The sequence below is a fragment of the Ursus americanus genome, chromosome 7 (assembly GCF_024610735.1).
Source record: "Ursus americanus isolate L20-20 chromosome 7, mUrsAme1.1.p, whole genome shotgun sequence".
In the NCBI taxonomy this organism is placed as follows: domain Eukaryota; kingdom Metazoa; phylum Chordata; class Mammalia; order Carnivora; family Ursidae; genus Ursus; species Ursus americanus.
The window spans coordinates 43,863,383-43,890,485 of NC_142133.1; the positions used below are offsets into that span (position 1 = coordinate 43,863,383).

Consider the following 27,103-nt stretch of genomic DNA (forward strand, 5'->3'; position numbering starts at 1 on the left):
TGTTACTGGGCTGGCCATTGTTTTTAGGCCTTTTCATTGGACAGAACTGGGAAATAGTGTGTGTTTAGTTTAAAATCTTGCGTTCATATTGATATTTCTTCTTCAGATCTAGGATTATAGGGTTTTTCCTAAACCTCTTCTGTATTTATCTTCTTTCTTCTACACCAATACTCCTTATTAACAAGGACAAAGGAGATAAGAGATAAATTCTCATGACTAATCATTTGCTTTATTCTACCTTTCAATATAATAGTGTAGGAACAATAATATTTATATTACCACTATAATTAAAATTACATAAAACGTTTAAAATATTTTTGTATATCATCTTCCCTTTTTTTTCTCATTTTTACAGTGTTGTATTATGTCTTCACTGCCAGAGCATGTAACTACTTCATATGATAATCTCTCTCATTCAGCCATCACTGACTGCTCACTGTCAGTTTCATATTGATATTTTTTGAGTTATTTTGATTGTTAAAGTTCCTTCTCAAGAGATTCCCTGACAAAGTCTCATGGGAACAATATTTTCTGAGTTCTTGCACATTGATCAAATTTTGTCTGTGCCTTCTATTCTTCAAAGTCAGTTTTGCTGGCTATAAAATTCTTAGCTCACATTTTCTTTCCTTGAGTATCTTAAATTATAGTATTTCATTTTCTTCTGGCATAAAGCTTTGCTATTGAAAAACCTGAAGATCATCTAATTTTCTTTCCTTTATAAGTCATGTGTTCTATTTGCCTAAATGCACAAGAATTTCCTCTCCTGTTTATTTTATGGAATCCAGTTATTTTGCTTGACATTATGCATCAGTCTTTTCAGGTACATGATATGTCCTTTCAGAATGTAGTTTATATGTATATGAAAGTTTTTATGAGTTATAGTTCTTAGTATCTTTCCTGTTTTCTTGTTTTGATTTTCTTCTTTAGGGACCTCTGGTACCCATATATTAGTTTTTTTTTTAATCTATCTTCAATATTTGTCACTTATTCTCAAATTTTTAAAAATCTTTTAAAGAATTTCTTTTGGATTTTATTTATTTTAAATATTTATTTATTTATTTATTTATTTATTTATTTATTTATTTATTTATTTATTTATTTTAGAGATAGAGAGAGAGAGAGAGAGAGAGAGAGAGAGAGAGCAGGGGCGGGGCAGAGAGGGAGGGAGAGAGAAACTCAAGTGGAGTCTGACTCAGAGCTGGGTCTCATGACCGGGAGATCACAACCTGAGCCCAGGACCTGAGCAGAAAGGAGGAGTCTGATGCCTAACTGACAGCGCCACCCAGACACACCTCTTTTGGATTTTAAAATGTTTTCCTTCTTTTCTCTTTCTTCTTCTCTTAAGGCATTTGCTATTGTGTTTATTCATTCTTTAGTCTTTTTTCTTGAAGGATTTTACTTTTATTTATAACTCTTTCTTAAGTTTCATGATCTAGGGGCACCTGGGTTGCTCAGTTGGTTAAGCGTCTGACTTCGGCTCAGGTCATGATCTAGGGGTCCTGAGATCCAGCCCCAGGTCAGGGTTCCTGCTCAGTGGGGTGTCTACTCTTTCCCTCTGTCCCATCCTCCTCACCCACTCATGCTTACTCTTTCTCTCTCTCAATCTCATATGAATAAATAAAGTCTTTAAAAAAAAGTTTCATGACCTCATTCTATAATCTTTTCTTTTTCTAATTTATGTCTTTTTTCATATCTTATATCATTTTTAGTGTATTTTAATTTATTTGAGATAGTAGTTTACAATTTTAATCTGTTTTATAGGTATATGTTTCTGGCATGATTTCAGTGTGTGTAGGGTTGATACTATATTCCTTATTCTCATTTTTCTTGTAATAACTTTATATGAGTTTTGACCGTGATAATTTTAAGTTGCTCATTTTTATGTGAACTCACTCTCCTTGAAAGTTTAGAAAGAGGCTTGATGCACTCAGCTATTCTAGCTTCACAGAGCTCTCACTTCTGTTATTTTGTGTGATGTTAAGAAATATGGTGGCTTGATTGGTGAGATAGCCTGGCTCTCTGCTCATCTCCCCCACTTCATCTGGGCCTTCTTTTTCTTTTACCCCTATTGTCCTTGTCAAATTCAATTTGGATTATATTCCCAATAGTTTCTCCTTCATGTGGGACTCTGTCCTGGGAGACAGCCATGGCAGATCACTTTCAAGTGTTTACACACTGTCCCCTTCAGACCTTCTTACCATGGGCACTGCCACTTGCTACCTTATGATTGCAGACAAGTTATTTAACATTTCTCAGTCCCATTTTCTTTATTTGAAAAACTGGCATAAGAATTGTGCCTATTTTATGATGTTGTTTTGGGGGTTAAATGATAATCATATGTAAAGATCTTACATGGGTATCTGGTGCATTGTGTGTATTTGAAATAGATGAGCTCGCCAATAGCCCACATTATTCCCGAGCTGTAGTTTAACACACCCTGCCGAATAAGTAGCTGATTAATGCTAACTTTGCATAGGCTTTATCTATTTGATCTCGTGAAATATCAAGCCCAATTCAGAGGTAAACCAAACTAAGTTACATATATACACATCCATGCCTTATGGTAATTAACACAAAAAGGAACTGAGATTTGTTCTAAGTTTTCCTTCTTCTGACCAATAATAGATATGTATGTATCACCCTACCAAAAGATTTGCCTGCATACTTCTGATTATCAGGTATACTTGTTTGGAAAACATACACAGTATTTACCATCTTCTCTTGCATTTATTTGGGTGTTTTCTCCCTGTATACATCCTAACAATTATGAGTGAAGCAGCCCTGAGGTGATTTTCCAGGTACAGTTTCATTTTTTCTTCATGCAGCTGTTTCCCTGCTTCCCATTTTAACAATGTGGAAGTGATGTGTAATTATGCATTGTTAGATGTTTGGGTATGTTTATTTTTACTTACCTTAAAGACTAATTCTAAGTACTTCTTTCTGGAGCACTGCAAGCATATCATCATAGCACTTTGAGATTATGAGAGGTTTCATGTTTCTACCTCCATCAAACTCAAACAGTGGGTGTAGAAAGGGCAGGCTATTGCAAAAAGGTGAGGTTTTAGGGGTGACTTCAAGGCCCATCTCTTCATCTAAAGCTCTCCGTACTTGCTGGTTGATGCCTAGATTTCTCCTTTTTCTAAAGAACCTTGAACTGAGTCCTGCATCCTTGAGCTGTATTGTGATTCAAAACTTCCTGAAGGGGGACATTTGAGCCAATGAAGGAGGAAAAATAGACTTTTGATAGGAGAGGGCCTATAATGTATTAAGCTAGAGGGCATATATGTAACTTTGAAATTGGCATATAATACAGTTAATTCAGAAGCATCTATCAGTCATCTCTCTTTGTTTTCCCTTGATATGATAAGCACTGGGAAAATTAAAGAGTTGAAACATTATTTCCATGGATAATGAGAACTGGGCATAGTTTAGAAAAATTTTTTATTCCCAGGCAGTAATTTAATCCATATTGCTAAATGAGTAATAGAGTCATAAATATACCATTCTTCTCTTCCTTAATTGTGTGTGTTTTGTTTTTGTTTTTATTGCAGCTTCGGAAAGCAGTGATGGATCATATATCTGATTCTTTCTTGGAAACCAATGTCCCTTTGCTAGTTCTCATTGAGGCTGCAAAGAGTGGGAATGAAAAGGAAGTGAAGGAATATGCCCAGGTTTTCCGTGAGCATGCCAACAAGCTGGTGGAGGTAAGTCAGGAGAAGCCTGAAGAGTAGAATTTATTGTTGGGTTTAATCTCCACATATGGCTCTTGGAATTTCAGTAGATAATGTTCTCTGGTTTTCCTGAAGAGATAAAGTCTTGGAACCTATCTTTCTTTTACCTGCTGATGCTTCTATCACTTGCAGAGGAGGCAGGTTATTAGTATTCTCTCCTTTCTCTATCCCACAATTCTAAACGTGTTCTGGAACATGTGTGGTTATTTTCCTGGACAATAGGTAGAGGCTGAGAAAGGAGAGGTAGAAGGGATGCTCCAAAGTGCTAAATGCCAGCTTTGATTTGAGGGAATAGAATTAAAATTGCTAAATGGAGGTTTAAACACTCTTCCCTTTTCTTCTTCCTTATCCCCCTCTCCACTCCATTCCCCCGAACCTAGATTAGCTGGCCACATTATGAATTAGTGAAAAAAGCATCTCACTTTTCCCAAAGAGATACTGGGATTCCTGGTGAAGGATTTTCGGACAATAGGATCAGTCCAAGTTCAGAGTCCTAAATATATTCTATGCGTTAGGGAAACCTGTGGGAGTTGTTTTATAAATGCAGAATTGTGCTATGTAATATTGAAAAAATATTTATTTAAGGCAAAGAAAATAAAAGTGAAATGGTAACCAAGCTGCTTATAAGCTAGGAGCTGAAAACCAACAGCTTGGCAAAGGTTGGATTTAGTGATGTGGGACTGAACAGAAACTTAGAGATGTTAAATAGGAAGTGTTTGTGTGTGTGCCAGAGGAAAAGAGTCTAGAAGGGGAAAAGATCCTGGCAAATTTAGGGAGTAGTTACCAGGGCTAGGCTCTGAGTGCTTTAAACACAACAACAAAACTCTGGTATATCCCCACTTTAATTTAGGATGAAAGAAATTACTCAAAATGACAGGCAACTTAAATGCAGCTAAGAGTAAAATAGATTATTTCTCGTTTTCTTCAGATAGCAAAATTAAACGCTGAATAAGTTCATCAAATGTGAAATCCTCTCCATTTTCTTGGAGTGAGTGATAGGGCTGTGTTGCGATTTAACTGAGACCTAAGCACGGACTTAGCTTGCTCTTTGGCTACTCCAACACTGTTGTTGCCTCTGGGGCTAAAAACACCAGGCCAGCAGGAAGTCCTCCATCAAGCCCAGGGGGAACCCCTGGTCCTCTAGGACACAGGCTGAGCCATTGTTACTAATGACAGCAGTCATCCAGTTGAGTGTGCAGAACCCTAGGCCACAGTAATGGAACCTTTGAACTTCCCTTCATAACCCCAATGTCTTGAGGCAACACCAGTCTGGAGCTAAAAATAGACCTACTTAATTAAGACAGTCTCTTAAAACCTACTTAAAGGCAGTCTCTTGCTCTGTCTCCACCTACATGGCAAGCCCTGCATCACTCCTCACATTCCACCTACATGTTCTAGTTCACTTGGCCATTGAGGAATCCAGAGTCTTCCCAAGATTGATCTTGGAAGCCCTGGCTACTTCCTTGTTTTGAGAAAGAGAAGGTATAAAAAGGGGAGGGGTAAGGTTGGAAGGGGAAGGGGAGAAGGAAGAAGAAAAGAAATAATGCTGAATGAATGCTACAAAAGTTTTAAATATTCATATGTAACAAAATAGTAGTATTAACATTGAGATAGATCATGGCATTTATGTAACTTCAATGTTTATAAGATAATTCCAGAATTTATAAAAAAAACATTAATTAATGGTGTGTTGTAGGCATGGTGAACAGAAAAAGGGACATGTGTTTAAAGTTCCGTGATAAACATACCCTACTTCTAGTCTTGTTTGTGTCATTCTGTAATCCTGTACCTAACCTCATTTGAGATAATAGTTATGGTTCAAACTTGATGCCCTGTGTAAATGTGAGTCCAAATAGCCCTCATGTCTACTCATTCTCCCTTCTCCTGTGATAGACCCTGGACCCATTTACCATATCCCCTCATCCCATCTATAGGATTCACTGTGGGGGTATCCAGTCACTGTGAATGATCTTGACCCTAAACTTGTGGCAGAAGCAGAAGCTCAGGTCAGTCAGAACTCCATGTTTCAGAAAATCATTGTTTTGCTTCCCTCAGTTACTCCCTTCATTACCCCTGGGTGGCCACTGCAGCCAGCAGCATTTTGGAATATCTTGGTGCCTAGGAGATATAGGGACTGAGATGTGGAATTGGCCTCTGTTTGATTGGAGAGGACTGGAATCAAAAAATTTCTGTAGCTTATGTCCTTCAAACAAGTGCTAGACTACTGATGCATACATGTAAAAAAAAGGTGGAGCACTGGGCTGAGAGTCACCATTTTGAAAGTATTTGTATAGAAGTGGGCATCTTTCTGGGCCTTAGTGTTTGTGTCTGTAATGTGAAATATTTGGTTAATATACTGATTTTATGTCCATTGACCTTGATAATTCACCTACTAATTCCAGGAGTTTGACTGTTTACTTTTGGCTGTTCAGTATATACAATCATGCTGTCTGTAAATTATGACAGTTGTAGTTCTTTTCCAATTCTTTTACCTTGTTTTTTTCCTCTCATTATTACACTAGCAAGGACCTTCAGTACAATATTGTGGAAATTGATTTTGTTACTTCTAGATCTCTATGGGAACATTTTGATATGTTACCATTAATTCTATTGTTTGTTACGGGCTTCTTATAGATATTTTTATTTGCTTAATTTAGTTCTCTTGTTACTCATTCACTGAGAGTATAGAATTGTTTCAAACAATTTTTTCTGCACATTTTGAGACAAGTATATGTCTTTTGTCTCCTTTAATCTCCTTCAGAAGTGTTGGCATCTAAATTATGCTTTCTCTGAAAAAATGAATAGGAAATTATTATTTCTTTTTAGTTTTTGGAAGTGAATGGGTAAAATTGCCATTACTTATTATTATTTCTTTTTAATAGTTGGAGGAATTCACCAAAACAGCAACCTAAGCCTAGGTGTTTATTTGAGGAAAGGTTTACAAATTGCATTTTCAATTATTTTTACTAAACATAAGACCATTTAAATTTTCTATTTCTTTTTGGGTCAGCTTTCATAAGTTGCATTTTGGGATTTTGTTATTTTTATTTAATTTTCTAATTGTTTGACATAAAATTATCCGTAATATTCTCCTTTTAAAAATAATCTGTATCTGCACTAGTATTTAACAAAAAGTTTTTATTCCTTATAGTGCTAACTGGTACCTTCTCTCTTTTTTCTCAATTACTTTTGCAAGAGATTTATAAATTTAATAATATATTCAATAACACAGCTTTAAGGCTTGCAGATTTTCTTTGTTCTCTATTTTATCTATTTATGCTGTTATCTTTATACTTTTTCTGCTTTCTTCTGGTATATATTACTGTTTTTCTGACTTTCTAAAATAAATAATCACATCATTGATTTTTAGCCTTTCTTAATTTAGTAATGTATGCATTTAAGGCTTAATTTTTCCCTAAGCTATGGTTTTATCTGGTTATTTTCTATTGACCTAGTTTTCAGCTCACTCATCCTGCTTCCATCTGTGTGCAATATGCTTGAAACTGATCTATTGGATTCAATTATTTTTTTAATCTCTAGTTAATTTTTTTTTCATTGAGTCTGGTTCTCTAGTAAATTCATTATTAGGTCCTCTCTTTTAAAGAGATATGTTAATCATAGTTATTTTTAAAGTCCAAATCAAAAAACTCCAATATTTGGGTCAATTTTGTTTCCATTTTGTGGTTGCCCCAGAGAGGGCAACTCTTCCCCAGCCACACACAAAAAATGGTTTGTATTTTGAGACTGGTGATGTAGCACATCTGTGAATTGGGTATGAACAGATTGATTAGTCACAAAAAGGGACTTTTGAGGAAGAGCAGAGCAGGCACCCAAGATAGTCCATAGTAGCTTCAACACAAAGAAGAAAAAGTAGGTTTGGTTTTTATCATGTTGGAGTTGAGACCTCCATGTGGGAGCTGGGATTTGAATGGTTCAAACTTCCCTACTGGTATTGGAAAAAAACGTGGGCTTTCTTACCTGCTTGCTCAGTTGTGGGGCAAGATGGAAAGAGGGGAAGCCTGGGTCTTAAAAGCTGTCTGCTATCAAACATTCAAAATGGAGTAAAAATCTTCATTATGATTCACCCCTGGTATTTGATTGATGACTGGAATATGCCATGTTTCATTTAATTGAATTTGAATTTGTTTAAGCAAGCTATTATGGAGCTCTGTGAGGCTTCCAAAATGGAGACAGATTTATTATGGCATCTGTTTTTGTTACTTGATTTTTATCTTGATTATGGACTTTTTATATGTCAGCTAATTTTTTATTAAATGGCCAACATTTGTATGGAGAAGTAAAAAGGGTCTGTGTTGTAGTCTGTTCGGGCTGCTGTAAGAAAACACCACAGACTGGGTAGTTTATAAACAACGGAAATTTATTTCTTACCATTCTGGAGGCTGGGAGGTCCAAGATCAAGGCACCAGAATGGGTGAATTCGGGTGAAGGCTCTCTTCCTGGTTGATAGCCGGTGCCTTCTCACTGTGTCCTTATGTAGTGGAAGGTGTAAGGGATCTCTGTGGAGTCTCTTTTCTGAGAACATTAATCCCATTCATGAGGGCACCATCCTTATGACCTTAGAGCCTCCATGGCTCCACCTCCTAGTACCATCATATTGGATATTAGGATTTCAATATATGAATTTTGGAGGACAAACACCACATTCAGACGATAGGGTCTGGATAGTGTTTTCTCTTTCCAGAAAGGATTCACTGTTCTCTAAAGGGCAGCAGTTGTGATGAGCATCGGGTGTTGAATCACTAAATTATACACCTGAAACTAATATTACACTGTATGTTAACTAACTGGAATTTAAATAAAAATTAAAAAAATAAAGGGCAGCAGAGACATAGACCATTTCAATCCAAAGACCGAAATGACTTGAGGCTAGTTTGTAGTCTTTGACAGGTGAATCTACCTTTCTTTTACCTTAGCCCTATGGGATAGTCTTCCAGGAGTGCAACTGGAGAACCGGATTGTTACTAAGTATCTTACCTCATTTATGAAGCAGTTTCTCCAGTTTTTGTTTTCCCACCATCATGATATGGTTGAAAATTTTGTTTGGCTTTTTGGATTCTTTTAATTTGCTTCTCTCTCCGTGCCAACCCCCCAACCCAGGGAGGTAGGGACAGGGAGTGGGAGGGGGGCAGAGAGAGAAAGAGAATCGTAAGCAGTCCAGCTCAGAGCTTATGCAGAGCTGGATTTCACAACCCTGAGGTCATGATCTGAGTTGAAATCAAGAGTCAGACGCTTAAGCAACTGAGCCACCCAGATGCGCCTAATTTGTTGGTATGTGTAACTTAATGGAAAAGACCTTGATAGAAAAATCCCGTGATCAAGTGCCTTAACACCCCTTCTCCATGAGACCTTTGGTTCCTTGGCTGTCCCAGACTCCAGTTTTTGCCTCTCCAGCCCTATGAGATTGCTGGAAACTCTAAATTCTCTTCTTCTTAGCAGCTGCCTTCTATCTGGTGTCTCAGTTTCTCTTTCAACACTAAGAATTAGCAAATTCCTGGGAAGAAAAGTGAAATGCACAAAGTTGGGCTCCCCTAAATGAGCATTTCTTCTTTGATCTAGTCTAGGTTTTGAGCCCTTTGGCAGCTGTTCCATACTTTCAAGGAAATGACTTTTATTCTGCATTTCTAGTTGTACTAGTAGGAGAGTGGGTCTCTTACTGGCTATTCCTTCGGGGCTAGAAGTAGAAATCCCCAAGAGAGCTGGTTTAGATAGGTTTGTGGGGACTTTTTATTTGTTTGTTTCATTAATATTTTTGGTCCGAGATCTCTTTTTCAATGGAAATATTGAGCTTCCGTACTTCAAAGAAATACGTTAATCAATAAGAACAGTTCTTATTGAATTGAAATAACGATCTTTGTGCCTCGTCCGCTTCCTGCAGTTCCTTCACTTAGTGCCTTCTTCTGCCAAGCCCCACCTCACAATCCTCCCAAGGCACATTGGATCCCTGTTGGAGAACTTCTGATGGAGCTCTGAGTTGCCATTAATGAAAATTATGTAAGAATTATATATCAGATCATTTTGAATGGAGAATGAATGAATACATGAGATAATCTATGAATCAATGGTGACAATTTTAGCTCTTCAACATTTTTTTTGTTATTTTCATGATACTATATTCAACTTTCCATCAGTTTTTATGTTTTTTTTTCTCATATCTGTGGGCCAGTTTCTCCCAGTTCAGTATTTGCTGTTCATAGAGACTGATGTGATGAAACGAATGGAGGGTGTCACAACCTATAACACAATGTTGTAGTCCTTAGAAAATCTGTAACAAGGACAGTTTTAGTGCAAATAAAATATTAGCAAAATATGAATCAGAAAAAAATTAATTTAGCTTTTCGTGATTGCCTTAACAAGTAAAATTGTACGGTTTTCTTTCCCACAGTGTTGGTAACATTTCATAAAGACGAGGTGAACTTACACTAGAGTTTGTTGATTAAGAGAATTTAACAGGTCTGCTGTGATGCTTCGTGGCCTATAGTATCAGCCACTATAGGAAGTATGACCAGTAGAAATGAATATTTTTTTAAATGTAGCTCTTTTCCCTCATCTCCAGAAGCCAGCTAACTCATCCCCTCTGAGGTTTGGCTAAGGGCTTCAAGGCAGAGCTGACTCTGAGGGTGTGTGGAGCTGATCAGAGGACCCCTGTTGTACCTCCTTTCCAAGATCTTTGGAGAAATAGAATGCAAAGTATGGCAACTTAGTATCAAAGTAATGTGGTCTGGGTAGCAGTAGCAAATGAGGGCAAAAGAAGCATTGTTGCAAAGGAAATAAAGACTAATCTGGAAAATGAGATACAGAATCAATACAGCTGTTTTCAGAACCTCCAAACTGGTTTTATCCTTTCCATTGCTTTCCTATACAATGTGCCTCTCTTCTTTCTCCTCCTACATCTCGACCATAAGCACCAAAAAAGTATGTATGCCGGCTACACATGCTATTGTCTGATGGACTGCAGTGTCCTCCCGCAGTCCTCTCTCATCTGCCTGACCCTCCTTCAGTCCCTTCTGCACACAGAAGCGGCCAGGTGAACTTTTAAAAATGTAAATCAGTCATTCAGTGTCCCTGCCTGAGACCATTCAGAGACTTCCTCCCATTCTCAGGCAAAAGACCAACCTATTAAAGATCTGTGCAAGGCTTTCATGATCTGGCCCCTTCTTCAGTCTCCAGGCTAGTCTTCCTGTCCTGTCCTGCTCCCCAAAACGTATCAGCCTGACACAAGCCATCTTTCACTTGTCAGGTGGGCGGTGCTCCCTCCTCCCCAGGCCTGGGTTTGTGTTGTCTCTTTCCTGACAGACCCCCCTCCCCCATTCTTCCTCTTCCCCTCATTTCTAATCATTTTTCAGCTTTCAGCTGGAACATCATATCCCTAAATGGGATCAGTTCCCTGTGTTTTTCGCTCTTGTGGAACTTTAGTTACTTTTGATCTGCGCACATCCAGCTCTACGACTGTATGGTATTTCTCCTGCTAGATTAGCAATTCCTTTAGAAGGGGCCATGTCTAATTGATTCCTAACCACGCTGCAGCACATGGCTGCGCGGCTAGCACATAGCAGGTATTCAGCAAACAGATGTTGCCTAAAGAATGAATAAAATAATAAATGCAGCCAGGGATACTGCCAACTTTTTGGCCCCTGAGGTAATATATTTTAATAGCACGGCTGCAGGTCCCTAAACAGGTGCCTCTGGGGTTACTAAAGAGGCATTGTGCTTATTTAGTTCCCTAATTTACTACAAAGGAGGAATTTCAAATCTAAGAAGGAATAATGTGGAGAACTCCCATTTCTACTGAGTACAAAGGCCTTGCTGTTTTCAGGCTTGGGAGGAGATGAACGGACTCTGTCATGATTCTCCTGAGGTAGGCCCCTAACTCTGCTGTCATTTCTCTCCTGCTCACCACCTCACAAGCATGCAGTTGTCCTGATGCTTGGTTACTGAGGATGTGGGAGAGGGAGCGAGTTCTGGCCAGTAAAACACAATTGGGGCCATAACAGTGATGAGTTACACAAGGGAATCTCAAGTCTTCGCTTCATTCTCTTAGTTACAACTGATGGCAGCACCCCCTGCAGGGCAAGACTTGTATCTGTAGCAAGTGGAAGGTTTGAAACAAGGGACAAATCCTAGTATCACTAATGTGATCATCAGGAAAGCGCAGACTGCCTGTTTCAGCCCTGAGTAAATTGCTTTTCTCAATCAGTCTTTCCACTTCATTCAGAAAAATTCATTCAGCAACAAATGTACGGAGTGGCCCCCGTGTGTTGACAGTTGCTGGCCGTATAACCGTGAACAAACCAGCTAAACTTCCTGCTTTCATGGGGCATACGTTCTTCCGGTGAAGACAGAGAACAAGTGAGATAAATGTACAATAAGTAAGGTGGAACTCAGTGCCGAAGATCAAAATAACACCGAGTGGAGGGATAGAGAATGACGAAGGAGGGCATGTGAGGGCAGGAGAGCCTTGTCTCCTAAGATGGCTATTGAGCAGGGACCTGAAGGAAGTGGAAGAACATTCCGGATTGTGGGAACAGAAAGGGCCAAGACCCCCAAGGCAGCGGTGTGCTTGGCATGTTTGATCAAGAACAAAGAGACCAGTGTGCTTGCAGCTCAGACGGAAGGGAGACATTTCAGAGACGAGATTGAGGGCTGGGTGTAAAGACTGTCTTTGCTCAGATATTTTAATCTCTTGAAGGCTTTGAACAAAGGTATGACATGATCTGACTTCCATTTTGAGAATTATTGTGCTCCTATCTGGGAAATATACAGCAGAGTGACAAAAGTAGAAGGGAGAATAGATAAAAGGATCCAATCATCCAGCAAGGGATTGGTGCTCTGACTAGAGGAGAGGCCGTGGAGGTGTGGGCAGAAGTGCTTAGATTTGGGTTATATTTACAAGGTTGAGCCAATGTATTGGGTGTGAGGCTGTGAGACACACAGGAGTCTGGGGTGACCTTTGGACATGCTGCAGCAGTGAAATCACCTGGAACTCTTAAAAAACACAGCCTACACTCTCGGACTGGTTCTTGATTGGCTCTGCCTGCAGCTTCTTGACAGGCGTGATCCCGAAAACCCTACACAAATATCTTGGGTTTAAATAAATACGGTAGAGCTTTGCAAAGTATAGGGTCTTCATTCAAACTGTGAACCAAAAAGAAAATAAAGAAAAGCTGCATCAGAAACTACATTGATAGAACTGGATGTCCATGTTTTTTTTAAAGTACAAACTGAGTATTCTCATCTTTTTCTCAATGCTGCCCTCCCCAATCCAATTAGTATGTTTGAACTGAATTAGTGGAATTTCTCAAATAATTGAGCCATAACAAATCTGCAGATCATAATATTTTATGAAGAGCTATTTTGTTCAGCTTAAGCACATGTTAAACTTAGTGTTTTTTTTTTCTGTCTTCGAAGAAGTGTATAGTTAATTCCATCCCTTTCCAAATTCCCTGATTCCTAAACTCTGCCATATTATATAATTTTTCCTATAGCACACAGTAAAGCATTACCAAAAAGTTCAAGCATTCACCTTAAACTCTTAATAATTATTTAAATATAGGGCTAGGGTTTCCTTTGTAAGCTCTCATTACCTTATTTAATGCTTTCGACAACCTAATGAAAAAGCTGCTATTTTTCCACTCCATTTTACAGATGAGATAACTGAGGTTTCAAGAAGCTTAATAACTTGACCAATGTCATACAGATAGAGGCAGAATTCATACACCAGTCCAGGTACCCCAGACTCCAGAGACCATGCTGTTAACCACTGTGCAGCACTGCCCCTAGGCTTTTGTCCAAGGTGTACATACAGAATAGAGTCCAGTCCTTCAGGTAAATATTTAGTATAGTGCCTGGCCCCAAAGTAATCGCTTGGAGATATTAGCTACTTCTGTACAGGTTCCATATCTCTCCAATCACATTGCAGAGAGGAGCCGCTCTTGACTGCCCACATTTCTGGGGGTAACACATACTACTACAAGTGGATTCCTCTACACCCTAGTGTAGTAGATCATCCAAGCTGCTTTTTGGTACTGGTATTGGGCATAAGTTAAGCTTACTTACTAGCTTCATGAATCTTCGTCTCCACAGCATGCATCATTTATGCCTGCTTAAATTACTAAATGCCATGGACTTTCAAGGTTGCTTCCAAATTGTGGATTCTAAAGATTTTAAATATTTCACGGCAAAGGTCTACTGCGTTGCTTGGGTTAACTACGCACATAACGTAAACACTTCCAGGTTACATTTCTATCTTTACAACACAGTCAATATGCAAAGTGCAAGGCCATATTTGGAAGTCAGTTATTTTTCAGATCTAAGATGAACTGTTCATTTCCACCAAAACTTGGTTTCCTGGCATCTAGGTAGAAACTTGTCCCACCATGACCTACCCTTAAAATTCATCCAAAAGGTGAGTTAAGTACACTTAGAAGAAATGTCCAGAAAAGAGAGGCCGGTTAACTATATTGCCCTTACCTAAGGAGAAGAGGAAGAATAATCAACACTTAGCTTCTCTATGCTAGGTATTATTATAATTTCCACACATTATCTCTGTAGTCCTCTTAACAAGTAGGTGCTTTAATCATCGATATCACAGTTTTGCAGATTAGAAAACTGAGGCCCAAGGAAACTTAAAGCAGCCCGACCAAAGTCACCCAAATCACCAACTGATGAGTGAGTGACAAAGACAGAATTCCGTCCTCCCACCCCTCTCCTTTTCTGTACATGCGTATGTATTCGTAGTTATAGTCATTAGCCTTTTACATTTGTTAAGGGTTTGTCCTCACCAGAATAAAATCATAACCCAGCACCATATTAGTATTCTTTTCGTCTACTCTCCAAAGTTGAGAAAGAGTAGTAATATTGTATATCAGAAAGATTCTGAAGAACCTGGGTCTGGGCTGTGATGGTGATGCTGCCGAATCAGCCTTTGGAGGGTGACCTTCGGTGTCACTGCTGCAGATGGGTTGGAGATATTTGGTCTTTTGTTCTACTAAATAATGAGTTTTATTGTTTCATCATCCATGTAGGGAGTGACTGTTCTCTGTAAGTATTTGTGTATTCTCCTTAGCTGTGTTTTCTGCAGCTGTTTAAAGGTATGTCTATTTAGTCCAGCTAACTCAGAGACTTCGCTGTGCAGTATAACCTTACATTATTAAGGTCAGACCCCTTCAGTGCAAAAAATGAAAAATTGAGCCCCATTAAAAATGATGTGGTTTTTTTTAATACAAAAGTTTTTAATTGCCCAGGAAAAAAACACTTCAATGCTCATGTGTTCAGTCTTTGTTAGCTCTAAGGGCTTTTTATATCACAAAGCCCCCTGGCCAGCCTGGAGCCATAGTTTGAGAGGGATGGTATGTTGGGGCATTGCTCTTTTGAACTAAAAAGTTTTCAGATTACTGTTACTCCATTAGCTTTAGAAGGTTGTGGAGTTTAACTTTACAGAGCCCTGTGGCCAGCCTGAGGCTCAGCATATATGTACTTTCAACATTTACCTTAAAAATCAACACTGGGTCCTTTGCATCTGCTGACTGGGATTTCTCTGACAGTGTACTGATCTACCCTATGGCTGTGAGAATGATCAAATCACTATAATCCTCTGACCCTTGCACTGAATCTGGCACCTCATCATTTAGATCCTGTCCATCTCTAACATTCTGTATTCTAAGGACCTTTCGTGATTTCAGATTCTAAGAAAAAGGAAGACCCAAATAAGTGTCCTGTTCTAGAATGCATTTGTGATTGAAACTGAAATTTGGGGATTACGAGAAGACCACGTCACTGCAATAGTTTACTGGTGCCCTCTTGACTCAAACACACCACTGAAGCTTGGGGTGTAGTAGGTGACTAAGCTGTCTTGGAGCATAAAGTAACCAAAAATATGGATTCCATCACTACTTATCATACTCCCATGGCTTTTATCTGTGACTGACCCAGTGTCTGAAAGATAGGTTTGAAAGGCTATTAATCAACTTGGTGGTTATATAGGCAGGGACCAAAGAGAGGCTGCAGGTCAATGCCTGCCACAGAGAAAAATCTACATATTAGCTAAATTGTTTATGAGATAAGTTATTTATATGAATTAAAAGCTTGCATTTTTTTTTCTCCTTCTGCAAGCTTATTAGTGCCTGCTGGTGAAAGCCAATAGTCGTGAATGGTGCCAAGGAATACCAGGTGGTATGGCATTCTATAGCATATCCCACTCCAATCTCCAAAAGGTATTCTCTGCCCCGCAGAGCCACTCTATCATGTATGAGTATGTGGGTATGCATATTAGACATAGACATGCATTCTTTGATCTAAAGAACAAATATTTTTTCCCATCATATGCAAGATAGAATATGAACATCTTTAGGGGAAAAAAAGATGTTTTAATTGACCTTTAATACAAAAGCAAAGTAAAAACTGCCTGTAATACAAATGTACCTTCCAGAAACATGCCCACTGCTTTTTCCAACCAGATTGCTGCCCTCCTATTTAGATATTCTAGAGTTGCCACAGAGTGTGAATTTCACATATCCAAAGTACCTGGGAATTGAGTCAATATTTTCATTTGATGCCAGTTGCCACCAAAATATAGTTTCTTACTTAGACTGACAAGTTGCTCTTTCCTATGCTAAAGCAATAGGAGCCCATGATTTATCTTTCCTAAATGTTTTCTTGGAAGACTGAAAACACAAACATTTTTCCAAATCTCTAAAATGTCCTGAGCGAATGATTCCCTTACCAGGTTTATGTGGAAGGATCCAAGGCATCAGTCCCACCAGCTCCCCTCACCCACCCACGTAGTTTTTCTTATTTTTTGTTTTCTTATTTTAAATTTCCTAAAAAGGCTGGTTTGTAACTTAATTTCAAAACACAAGATGCTTTGATGTTGAAGCCTGTATGTATGGGCAAAAATGCACTTCAGACTGCCTGTATGAGGAATGGCGTTGCAGATTTTCTGTAAAATGTTATGACGGTTTCCACGTGGAGACAGAAGCTTGAAGGTTGTTAATGGCAGGGGAGCAGCAGAATTTCCTATGGATCAGTAGTTTTGCAAGCTAAAAATAGGCAGTGATTTGACCTATCCCACTGCAACACCCAGCTAAGGAGACTGTTTTGATCCCATAATCAAGTAGCTCAAAAAGTCAAGTCTTTTCAAGTAGGCACCTTCAAGTATCTGTTACATGGAGCTTAAAAAAAAAAAAAAAATTGCAATTTACATTCAAATTGGTATACTTTTCACATGCCCATTCTAGAAACATGACTCCAGGCAGGTCTTTGTCCCCATCAGAGGACCTCTACCATGTTAGCCTTATACCCATCTGGGGAAGAAGCTTGGGTGGGCCCCTTATGGAGGGTGAATCCCTAATCATCCCTGTTCCTAAACAGAGTTGACAAAGACGTAGCCAGACTCTCATTTAAGGGGCAGTCAGGGATTGGGGACAAGTCATGTTCTTGCAGAGGAAACTGGGAATACAGTTAGGGACAGTGCAAGAGGTGAGGTTCAGGCTGCCATGGCAAGGTCAGAAGCTCAGGGAGGCAGAAGGGAGACTGGAAGCGTTCATATTGGAGGAAATTGGGAAGAGGAAGATTTAATGGGCAGGAAGACAGGGAATCTGCTTGCCTCCACTAACTGCTCTACCAGACGCAGCTCAGATTCATAAATTGGAATCTTGCTATTTCTTTGCCCTTGAATTTTGCCTTGAGGACCATTTCCCCCTCTCTTTGACTTCATACACTCTGTTTGACCTCTGTTATTTATCCCCATGGTCCTCCTATCACCAGAAACCCTTTAAATAGGCATTAAATATATCTGTAGATGTTAGTGCCTTGCATTTCTACAAATACTGGTTATATTATTGCCCATTACTTCCCCCGATTTTTTTTTTCTTTTTTTGAGGGAGGGAGGAGTCTAATATCCAGTGAATTCTCTTTGTTTGATTTTTGCCTGGAATTTGGAGAGTAACAATTGCTTTTCTCAAAATGAGAACAATTCAGTCTTTGTCCCAGTTGCTTCACTAGAGTTTTGGAAGAAGAGCTTTTGCTCAAATACCATCCATAAATGGCTGCCGCAGAATTCTGAATAGTTTCTCACGGTCAACAAGTACCGATGACGTTTGTACAAGTGATTTTCTTGCCCTGAAAAGTCCAAGTATAAATTCACAAGGAGAGTATTGAAACTTAATTTCTTCAGCCTGTCTTGGAGAACTTCCCTGTGAAGTGACTATTTCCATCACAAGTTTTTCTCGAAGGAGGAAGTCCGTTAAGTGAGGTTTTCATTTTCACAAAGTCGCTTGTCATCTCCTAGCCACAATAACTTATTAAGTTATCTCCCACAATAGCTTTCAAAGGACTCAACTCTTTGTTCAAAGGAATTTACGATTTTGCAGAAACTTCATGCATTAGTAGCTGTTACAGTGATATACTTGGGATTGCATAACATTCTGGACTAACACGTGGGTGATCATGATTTTAAAAGAGCTAATCTCCTCTGAGTGAAATGTTATACATGAGTAGAGATTATGAAGGTCAAAGTGTTTGGTGAAGAAAATATAATTCCAGTAGGGTTTCTCAACTTCTTCAGTATTGACATTTTATGCTCATAAATCTTTGTTGTGAGAGGCTGTCCTGTGCCTGGTAGGATGCTCAGCAGCAACCCTGGACTCTGCCCACCAGATGCCACTGGTACCTTGTCCTCCAGTTCTGACCACCAAAAATGCTACAGAAATCACCATACATCCCCTGAGGGACAAAATAGTCCCTAGTCAAGATCACTTCTCTATCATCTTGAAGTAAAATAAATATGTATATCGTAAATGTAATTGTGCACATTCAGTGCTCCTTACCTGCACTGGTTACTTTGTAATACACATTATTTTATCTGGATAAAATGACTGGATGACAGAATAGGTTGAAGGTCTATTTCTTAATTAAGATTACCTCTGAAATCGCTGTTACTCAAAACTCTCACTAATTTCTCTCCCCATAATTGTCCCCAGACGATTTCCCTATGATATTCAATGTTTCCGAAAATCTCACCACCTAAAGAATGTCTTAATAGCCTGAAACTACTTCCAGAAGAGGACACTTAACTGTTGTTCAAATAGAAATACCTCATTAGGATTCTCTCACCGATTTCTTTTCACTAAGGCAGCTGGCTAAAAACTAAGGCTCTAATGAAAAAGGACAGGTACTGGTATTAGAGGAGAAGGTGGGTAGATGATAACATGCTTGGAGAGACGCCCACAGAGAAGATTATGGGAGATGACAAGGGCCACCCTCTTTCACGTCACCAGTAAGCTTCAGGACCAGTTATTAAACAAGACTATGGGGCAGACATCACACATGCTCAATAAACGCTTGTTATTTGAGAGTTAAATTTGGGTTGGAATTCCCCAGACTGGCCTGGTCTTTATTGTCTTTCTATTACTTTCTTTAAAAGGGAAAGAAAACCCTCCACAAGCTCTAGCGCAATTAATAGCTTTCCTTAGTGCTCTGACGTATCACAAATTTGCTATCTCTGAGCCATCACTCCTGCCATTTGCTCAGGCAAATATTTGGTTATAGAAAACAACCAAAGGGGCTGACATGATGAAAGTAATGTTTTGGGTGGTTACTGTGAATCAACTTTATTCTTTTTTAATGCTAAAATATGGATAAAGTTTCAAATGTCACGGCATTCAACTTCCTAAAAACTATTTGCCTCCAAATTACCCTGTCAAAGGCAGTCCAGTAGGTGCATAATTAGTAATAAGTCAGTGCTTATTTGCCAAGTCTATTTATTTAGTTGGCAATTTTTTTCCTGGCATTTATTCCAAATCTGTTTGATAAAATGGACAATCCTAAGGTGTAGGCATTGTATTCATTTGCTAGGGCCGCCATAATAAAATACCACAACTTGAGTGGTTTAAACAACAGAAATTTATTTTCTCCCAGTTCTGGGGGCTGGAGGTCCAAGAGGAAGGTGCTGGCAGGTTTGGTTTCTCCTGAGGCATCTCTCCTGGGCTTGCAGATGGCTACCTGTTCGTGTCCTCAGATAGTCTTTCCTCTGTGTGTGCACATCCCTGGTGTTTCCTTGTGTGTCTAAATTTCCTCTTCTTATAAGGACACCAGTCAGATTGGTTTAGGGCTCACTCTGCCAGTAACTTAATCATGTATTTAAGGGCCCTATCCCCCAATACAGCCACAGTCTGAGGTACTAGAAGTTAGGGCTTCAACATATGAATTTGGGGGACATAATTCAGTGCATAAAAGATACCACTTGGCTTTCTTTATGAGAAAAATGGGCAGAAATATTTACTTTCAGATGTGTTTTGAAGGATTTATGTTTCAGGTTTTACTTGCTGTTTAAGCCAATAATTGCCTACCTCAAAGGTGAATTTTCTAGTGCTCTCAGTTGTCACTAATTCTTTTTCTCTGAAAGATATTTTTACACATTAAAAAAAAAGTCCTTAACCTTTAGAGCATGCCTGACTGCCTTAAGAAGTTCCTGCAGCACTTAAGTCCGATTCGGACTACTATGGTCTGTCATGATATTCTTGGTATTCTTCATACTGTCCATTTCTAATGTGTTGGAAAGAGACTTGTGTGAGGTCTTCACTCTTCTATAATTTATTCGCCAACACCTGTGTCTTTTCCTCCCAGGATTCATCACTAATGCTAACCCATGAAGGCACTATGTGCTCCCCCTGCCATCACACACTTCTTACCCATCCATGCTAAGGTACTCAACCTGCAATCTGAAAGATCCCCTCTGAAGGTGTGTTCTAAACAGCGACAAACCTACACAAGACCCTGTTAGCTGAAAGGGCTCACAGAGGGGTGAAGGGTGGGTGTTGTACTGACCACAGCTTCCTGTCCTCCGTCTGGGAAGATCACTTCCTAGCCTGAGCAACTACCATCCTCTGATCCAGCCTGTTGCCACTGCTGTTTGAGGATTTGTATTTTTAAAAATCCCTTTCTGTTTTTGATAGTAAAATATTCACTGAAAAGTATATGAGTGAACACAGTAGGGGTGGGAAGTGAGGACAATAATGATATTGAATATATCATGTAATTATAAGCTAGACTCTTCCAAGTCTAAATAATTCCTTGACTACTTAGAGCCTGTTGCCAGCTGCATCAACTGCAGCCAGGGTATCTTATTATAAACTAGTGATTTACCCTAGCAACAAAGGCAGTCAGGAAAAATTCATCATCAATTTATTTTTCTTTCTACCAATGCATTTTAATGTTAAGATATTTGCAAAAAAGGTGGAAATTATGTGAATAAATGAAGCATTGTATGCAGCTGTGCTTGACAATAACATCTAGTGTTTGTATGGCATTTTAATATTTTAATATTTTATGTTTTTATATTTTTCAAAAACACTTTCATCACTATGCATTTAATTCTTGGAACAGTCCACTGATAAGATAAGGCAAATTGCTTTCCCAAGAGATGCCATACTGCTAGTTGGTAAGAGACGTGATTGTATAGTCAAATTTCCACCATCCCAATTTTATTTCCACTCAGCCAGTATTAACTGAGTACCTACTACGTACCAGATACTGTTCTGAACATGTGAGATGTGTCCATGAACAAAACAGAAATCTCTACCCTTGGGGAACTTAATTCTAACTACAGAAGACAGACAATAAATGATTGACAAAATAAATATGTGACTGACTTACTAATTAGAAGGTGGCAATGTAGGGAAGGAAGGAGCAGATGTAGAGAACTAATGGAGATTAGGGATGGGGGTTGCAATTTTAATTTGAGTTGTCAGAAGAGACTAAGGTGAGAAAGTGACAGTTGAGCAAAGTCTGGAAAAGAGTGAGTTTGGTGTTTAGTAATGTATCCACTGTGCCTTCCTTCCATGTGGACATTGGTCATATCATACTAACCCAAACAGCCTGAAAATATTTTCTTAGAAACCTTAATAATCACGGAGTGATTAAAAAGAACAATGGGCCTCGGTACCTGTAAAACATGGCAACACGGAGCTAGCAGAAAACCAATCCTCTTCTCTCAGAGTCCTGGTAAACAGGAAATGGCAATGTCTTTTTTTTTTTTTTTTGGTCCAACTTTATTGAGGAATAATTGACAAATGGAATTGAGTGTATTTAAAATCTACAGTGCAATGGATGTACATACACATTGTGGAATGATAAGGTCAACATAATGAACACATCCATCAGCTCACACAGTTAATTTTTTTGGGGGGGGGGGAGGGGCGAGAATCCTTAAAACCTACTCCCAGCAACTTTCAAGTATACAATACTATATACTATTAAGTATAGTCATCATGTTGTACATTAGATCCTCAGAACTTATCCTGTAACTGAAACTTTGTGCCCCATCTTCCCCTCCCCCAGTCACTAGCAATTACCATTCTATTCTCTGTTTCTATGAAATTGGCCTTTTTTAGATTCCACAGGTAAGTGATGCCATGTAGTTTTTGTCTTTCCCTGATTGTTTTTTTTTTCTCTTAGTATGATATCTTCTAGTTTTACCCATGTTATTGCAAATGGGAGAATTCCCTTCTCTTTTGTAGCTGAATCACATATATACATTTTTCTATATATTATGTGTATATATATATATATTCACTTATAAATACATACATTTTCTTTATTCATTCATCAAAAGACACTTAAGTTGTTTCCATGCCTTGGCTATTATGAATAATGATGCAATGAACATTGAGGTGCAGCTATGTCTTTTGAGATACTGATTTCATTTCTCTCAGATATACCCAGAGTGGGATTACTAGGTCATATGTTAGTTATATATTTAACTTTTGGGGGAAGCTCAGTAGTGTTTTCTATAGTGGCTATATCAGTTTACACTCACACTAGCAGTATACAAATGTTCCTTTTTCTCCACATCCTCTCCAGCACTTATGTCTTGCCTTTTTGATAATAACCATTCTAACAGGTGAGGGATTATATCTCATTGTGGATTTGATTTGCATTTCCCTGATAATGAGTAATATTGAGCACCTTTGCATTTACCTGTTGGTCATCTTTATATTTTCTTTGGAAAAATATTTGTTCAGGTCCTTAACTCATTAAAAAAAAATTTGATTATTTGTTTTCTTCTATTGAGTTGTATGAGTTCCTTCATATATTTTGGATGTTCACCCCTCACCAGACAGATGGTTACAAATGTTTTTTCCCATTCTATAGGTTGCCTTTTCAATTTACTGTTTGTTTCCTTTGCAGTGCAAAAGCTTTTCAGCTTAATGCAGTTCCAGTTGTTTCTTTCAGCCTTTGTTGCCTGCACATTTGGTGTCTTATTAAAGGAATCATTGCCAAGACCAATGTCAAGGAACTTTTTCCTGTTTTCTTCTGGGAGTTATATGGTTTCAGGTCTCACAATGAAGTCTTCAATCCACTTCAAGTTAGTTTTTGTGACTGTTGTAAGATAAGGGTTCAAGTTTCATTGTTTTGCATGCGGATATCTAGTTTTCCCAACACCATTTATTAAAGTGACTATCCTTTTCCTATTGTGTGTTTTTGGCACCCTTGTAAAAAATTAGTTGATGTTATATGCATGGATTGATGTTTATTTCTGGGCTCTCTGTTCTGTTGCACTGGTCCATGTGTCTGTTTTATGCTAATACCGACTGTTTTGATTCCTATAGCTTTGTAATGTGGCTTGAAATCAGAAAGTATGATGCCTCCATTTTTCTTCTATCTCAAGATTGCTTTGGCTATTTAGGGTCTTTTATAGTTCAAGTTTTGGGATATTTTTATGTGAAAAAATGCCTTTGGGATTTTGATAGAAATTGTTTTGATTCTGTAGATTGCTTTGGGTAATATGGGCATCTTCACAATATTAACTCTTTCAACCCATGAACACAGGATGTCTTTCTATTTATTTGTCTTCAGTTTTTTTCTGTCAGTGTGTTATAGTTTTCAGTGTATAGGTTTTTCACTTCCTTGGTTAAACTTATTCCTTAGTACTTTATTGTTTTTGGTGCTCTTGTAATTGAGATTGATTTATGGATTTCACTTTCTGTTAGCTCCCTGATAGTGTATATAGAAATGCAACTGATTTTTGTAGGTTGATTTTGTATTCTGCAGCTTTACTGAATTCATTTTGTAGTTCTAACAGTTTTGAGTATGTGTGAAGTCTTTAGGATTTTCTGTATATAAGATCATATCATCTGCAGACAATTTTACTTCTTCCTTTCAAATCTGTATGCCTTTTATTTCTTTTCTTGACTAATTGCTATGGCTAGGAGGTCCAGTGCTATGTTGAATAGAACTGGTATAAGTAGGCAGATTTCTCTTGTTCCTGATCTTAAAGGAAAGGCTTTTAAATCTTTACCATTGAGTATCATGTTAGCTGTGGGCTTGTCAAATATGGCTTTACCATGATGAGGTACATTCCTTTTATACCTAATCTGTAGAATGTTTTTATCATGAAAAGATGTTCAGTTTTGTGAGACACTTTTTTTTTTTTTGCTTTTATTGAAAAGCTATAAAGTCATATGATTTTATCCTTCATTCTGTCAATGTGTATCACATTTATTGATTCGCATATGTTGAACCTCCCTTGCATCCCAGGGATGAATTCCATTTTATCATTGCCTTTTTAGGATAGGCACTTTCCAACTTTTTATGGAGATCTTAGATTTACAGAAATAAGGACTGTTTCTATCAATACTGAAATCATGGTCATCATGGCCTGATTGACATTCCTTATAAGATGCCCACATGAATATTTGGGCATAAGACTGTTCACATACTGATAGAAAGTTAGTACTTCTCTTTGTCCCTAAGATTATTCCTTAAGGGCTTTATTATATGCCATTGAACACCTAGCTCCTTACTGTTGGTGAAGGATAAAGAAGGGAAAATAGAACTTCAAAAGGGGAGTTAGGTGTCTACTCTGAGCAGCAAAAAGAACACTTTGGTGAATTTGTGGCCTAAATGCTAGAAAACCATATCTGATATCCCTTAGAGGAGAGCCTTTTAGCCTGTGATTTCACATTCTATCTTGTGATCTCAAATTAGTTCAATAGGGTAGAACAGGCTGGGTAATCTTGTGGTAATAAATAACCCTCATTGTCAGTGCCTTAGAAGAGCATAGGTCTAATTTTCCTTCCTCCTACATGTCCATCAAGAATTCTAGGGCTTTTGGCAGCCCTTGTTCCTTCTTGTCATACTTACTCCAGGACTCAGACTGATGGAGTGGCCAATATTTGTGGCTGATACATGCCAGTATTTGTAGCTGAGGGGAAAGTAATGCTTCCACTTGGAAGTAGCACATGCTTCCCCTAGCAGTCTGTTGACTAGAGAAAGTTTATCTGAACTGACCTATTTTTAAGTACTTACAGAATTAAATCCTCTCCTGTAACTGGAAGGAGAAAGGGCCAGAATATTTGTAACTTGTATAAGAATTAGCACAATGGGTACCATTTTGAAACTTCTATATATCCTGAGACTTAAAAAAAAATGTATTGGAGAAGTTGCTTTTTTGCTTTTTGGTGAGGTGTTCTTTTGGCTGCTCTGGCTGGATACCTCATTCTTGTGAAGTTCTCCATTTTTCAGGAAAGAGAAGGGAAGACCAATTTGTTCCAAGATTTGAAATTAAAAGATTAAATTGAAGGTCGACACAGATGGGAAAGACAGTTTTGTTGAGAGTACACTGAATGTGCATTAATGATGAACTGATTTTTCTCAGAAGCTCATGTTTGTTTGAAAAAAAAGAGTTTTATGTTTCAGTGATAAAACGTTAAAAAAATTACAATTCTATACCATAGACAGCACTCTGTTCCCTTGTCTACATGACTTCTGTGATGTAATTCCAAGATATTGGGATCTGTAGCTCCTAAGAAGGGCTCGTGTGGGTAGAAAAATCTGACAAATACTACAGGTTAGCTGAGTGATGGGCTTAGTTAAGAAATGGAGACAGAACTGGAAGGCCAAATGGATGGCAAAGATCACACAAGAAATAAGTTGAGTCTAAGGATCAGAAAAGATGAAAGAGGGGGCCCCTAGGTGGCTCAGTTAGTTAAGCATCTGCCCTTGGATCAGGTCATGATCCCAGGGTCCTGGGATCGAACCCTGCATGGGGATCCCCATGTATAGGGGAGCCTGCCTCTGTCCCTCCCCCTCCCCCTGCTCATTCTCTCTCTCTCTCTAAAAAAAAGAAAAGAAAAGAAAGGAAAAGATGAAAGAGGAGAAGCAAGAGATAGAGAACTCAGTCAGGAGCTAGAGATGCCCATGGGAGCTCTTTCCCTAGGGCAAAAACTAAAGATCAGACCTTGCGGATGGTAGATCAGGCAGACATGGACTTAGCTAGTTCTGCCTTTTTTACAATGAGGCTGCTTACCTGTCTGTAGTCACAGTAGGGATGGGGGATCTTTGATTGATTGATGATTGATTGATTGATAGTTCCAGAGGTAGAGTTTAGTGATTCATCAGTTGCACCCAGTGCTTATTACATCAAGTACCCTCCTTAATGCCCATCGTCCCGTAACCCCATCCCCCCACCCACATCCCCTCCAGCAATCCTAAGTTTGTTTCTTGTGGTTAAGAGTCTGTTATGGTTTGTCTTCCTCTCTGATTTCGTCATAAAACAAATTCTTATTATATTATATATTATATTACATATTATCTATATTATAATTATTTTCCCTCCCTTCCCTATGTTCATATGTTTTGTTTCTCAAATTCCACATATGAGTGAAATCATATGATATTTGTCTTTCTCTGACTATTTCCCTAGGCATAATAGCCTCTAGTTCCATCCACGTTGTTGCAAATGATAAGTTTTAATTTTCTGATGGCTGAGTAATGTTCCATTACTCCATATATATACCACATCTTTTTCATCGATTCATCCATCAATGGACATCTGGGCTCTTTCCATATTTTGGCTATTGTGGACCTTGCTGCTATAAATATTGGGGTGCATGTGCCCCTTTGAATCACTATATTTGTATCCTTTGGATCAATACCCAGTAGTGCAATTGCTGGGTCATAAGGTAGCTGTATTTTTAACTTTATGAGGAACCTCCATACTCTTTTCCAGAGTGGCTGTACTAGATATCTCTGTTTAAATTCAGGCCTTGGGGGCACCTGGGTGGCTCACTCAGTTAAGCATCTGCCTTTGGTTCAGGTCAAGATCCCAGATTCCTGGGATCGAGCCCCACATTGGGCTCCCTGCTCAACAGGGAGTCTGCTTCTCCCTCTATCTCTGCTCCTCCCCCCTGCTTGTGCTCTCTCTCTCTCTCTCTCTCCCCCAATAAATAAATAAAATCTTTAAAAATAAATAAACTCAGGCTGTTAGGGAAGTTCCAAAAATAAATATTTTTTGAAAATGACTGAATCCTCAATCTGCAAAAACAATGACAAGTGGTTTATATTTGTATTTATAA

At 38.5% G+C, this 27,103-nt stretch overlaps 1 protein-coding gene across 1 annotated transcript in view; it reads left to right on the plus strand.

Annotated features, from left to right (window-relative positions):
* CTNNA2 (catenin alpha 2) overlaps positions 1-27,103 on the plus strand; it is a 1,091,309-nt gene that overhangs the window by 841,283 nt on the left and 222,923 nt on the right. The window contains exon 9 of the mRNA XM_087863625.1: positions 3,552-3,704. Within this exon, the coding sequence (XP_087719751.1) occupies positions 3,552-3,704 (153 nt within the window). The remainder of the gene's footprint in view (positions 1-3,551; positions 3,705-27,103) is intronic.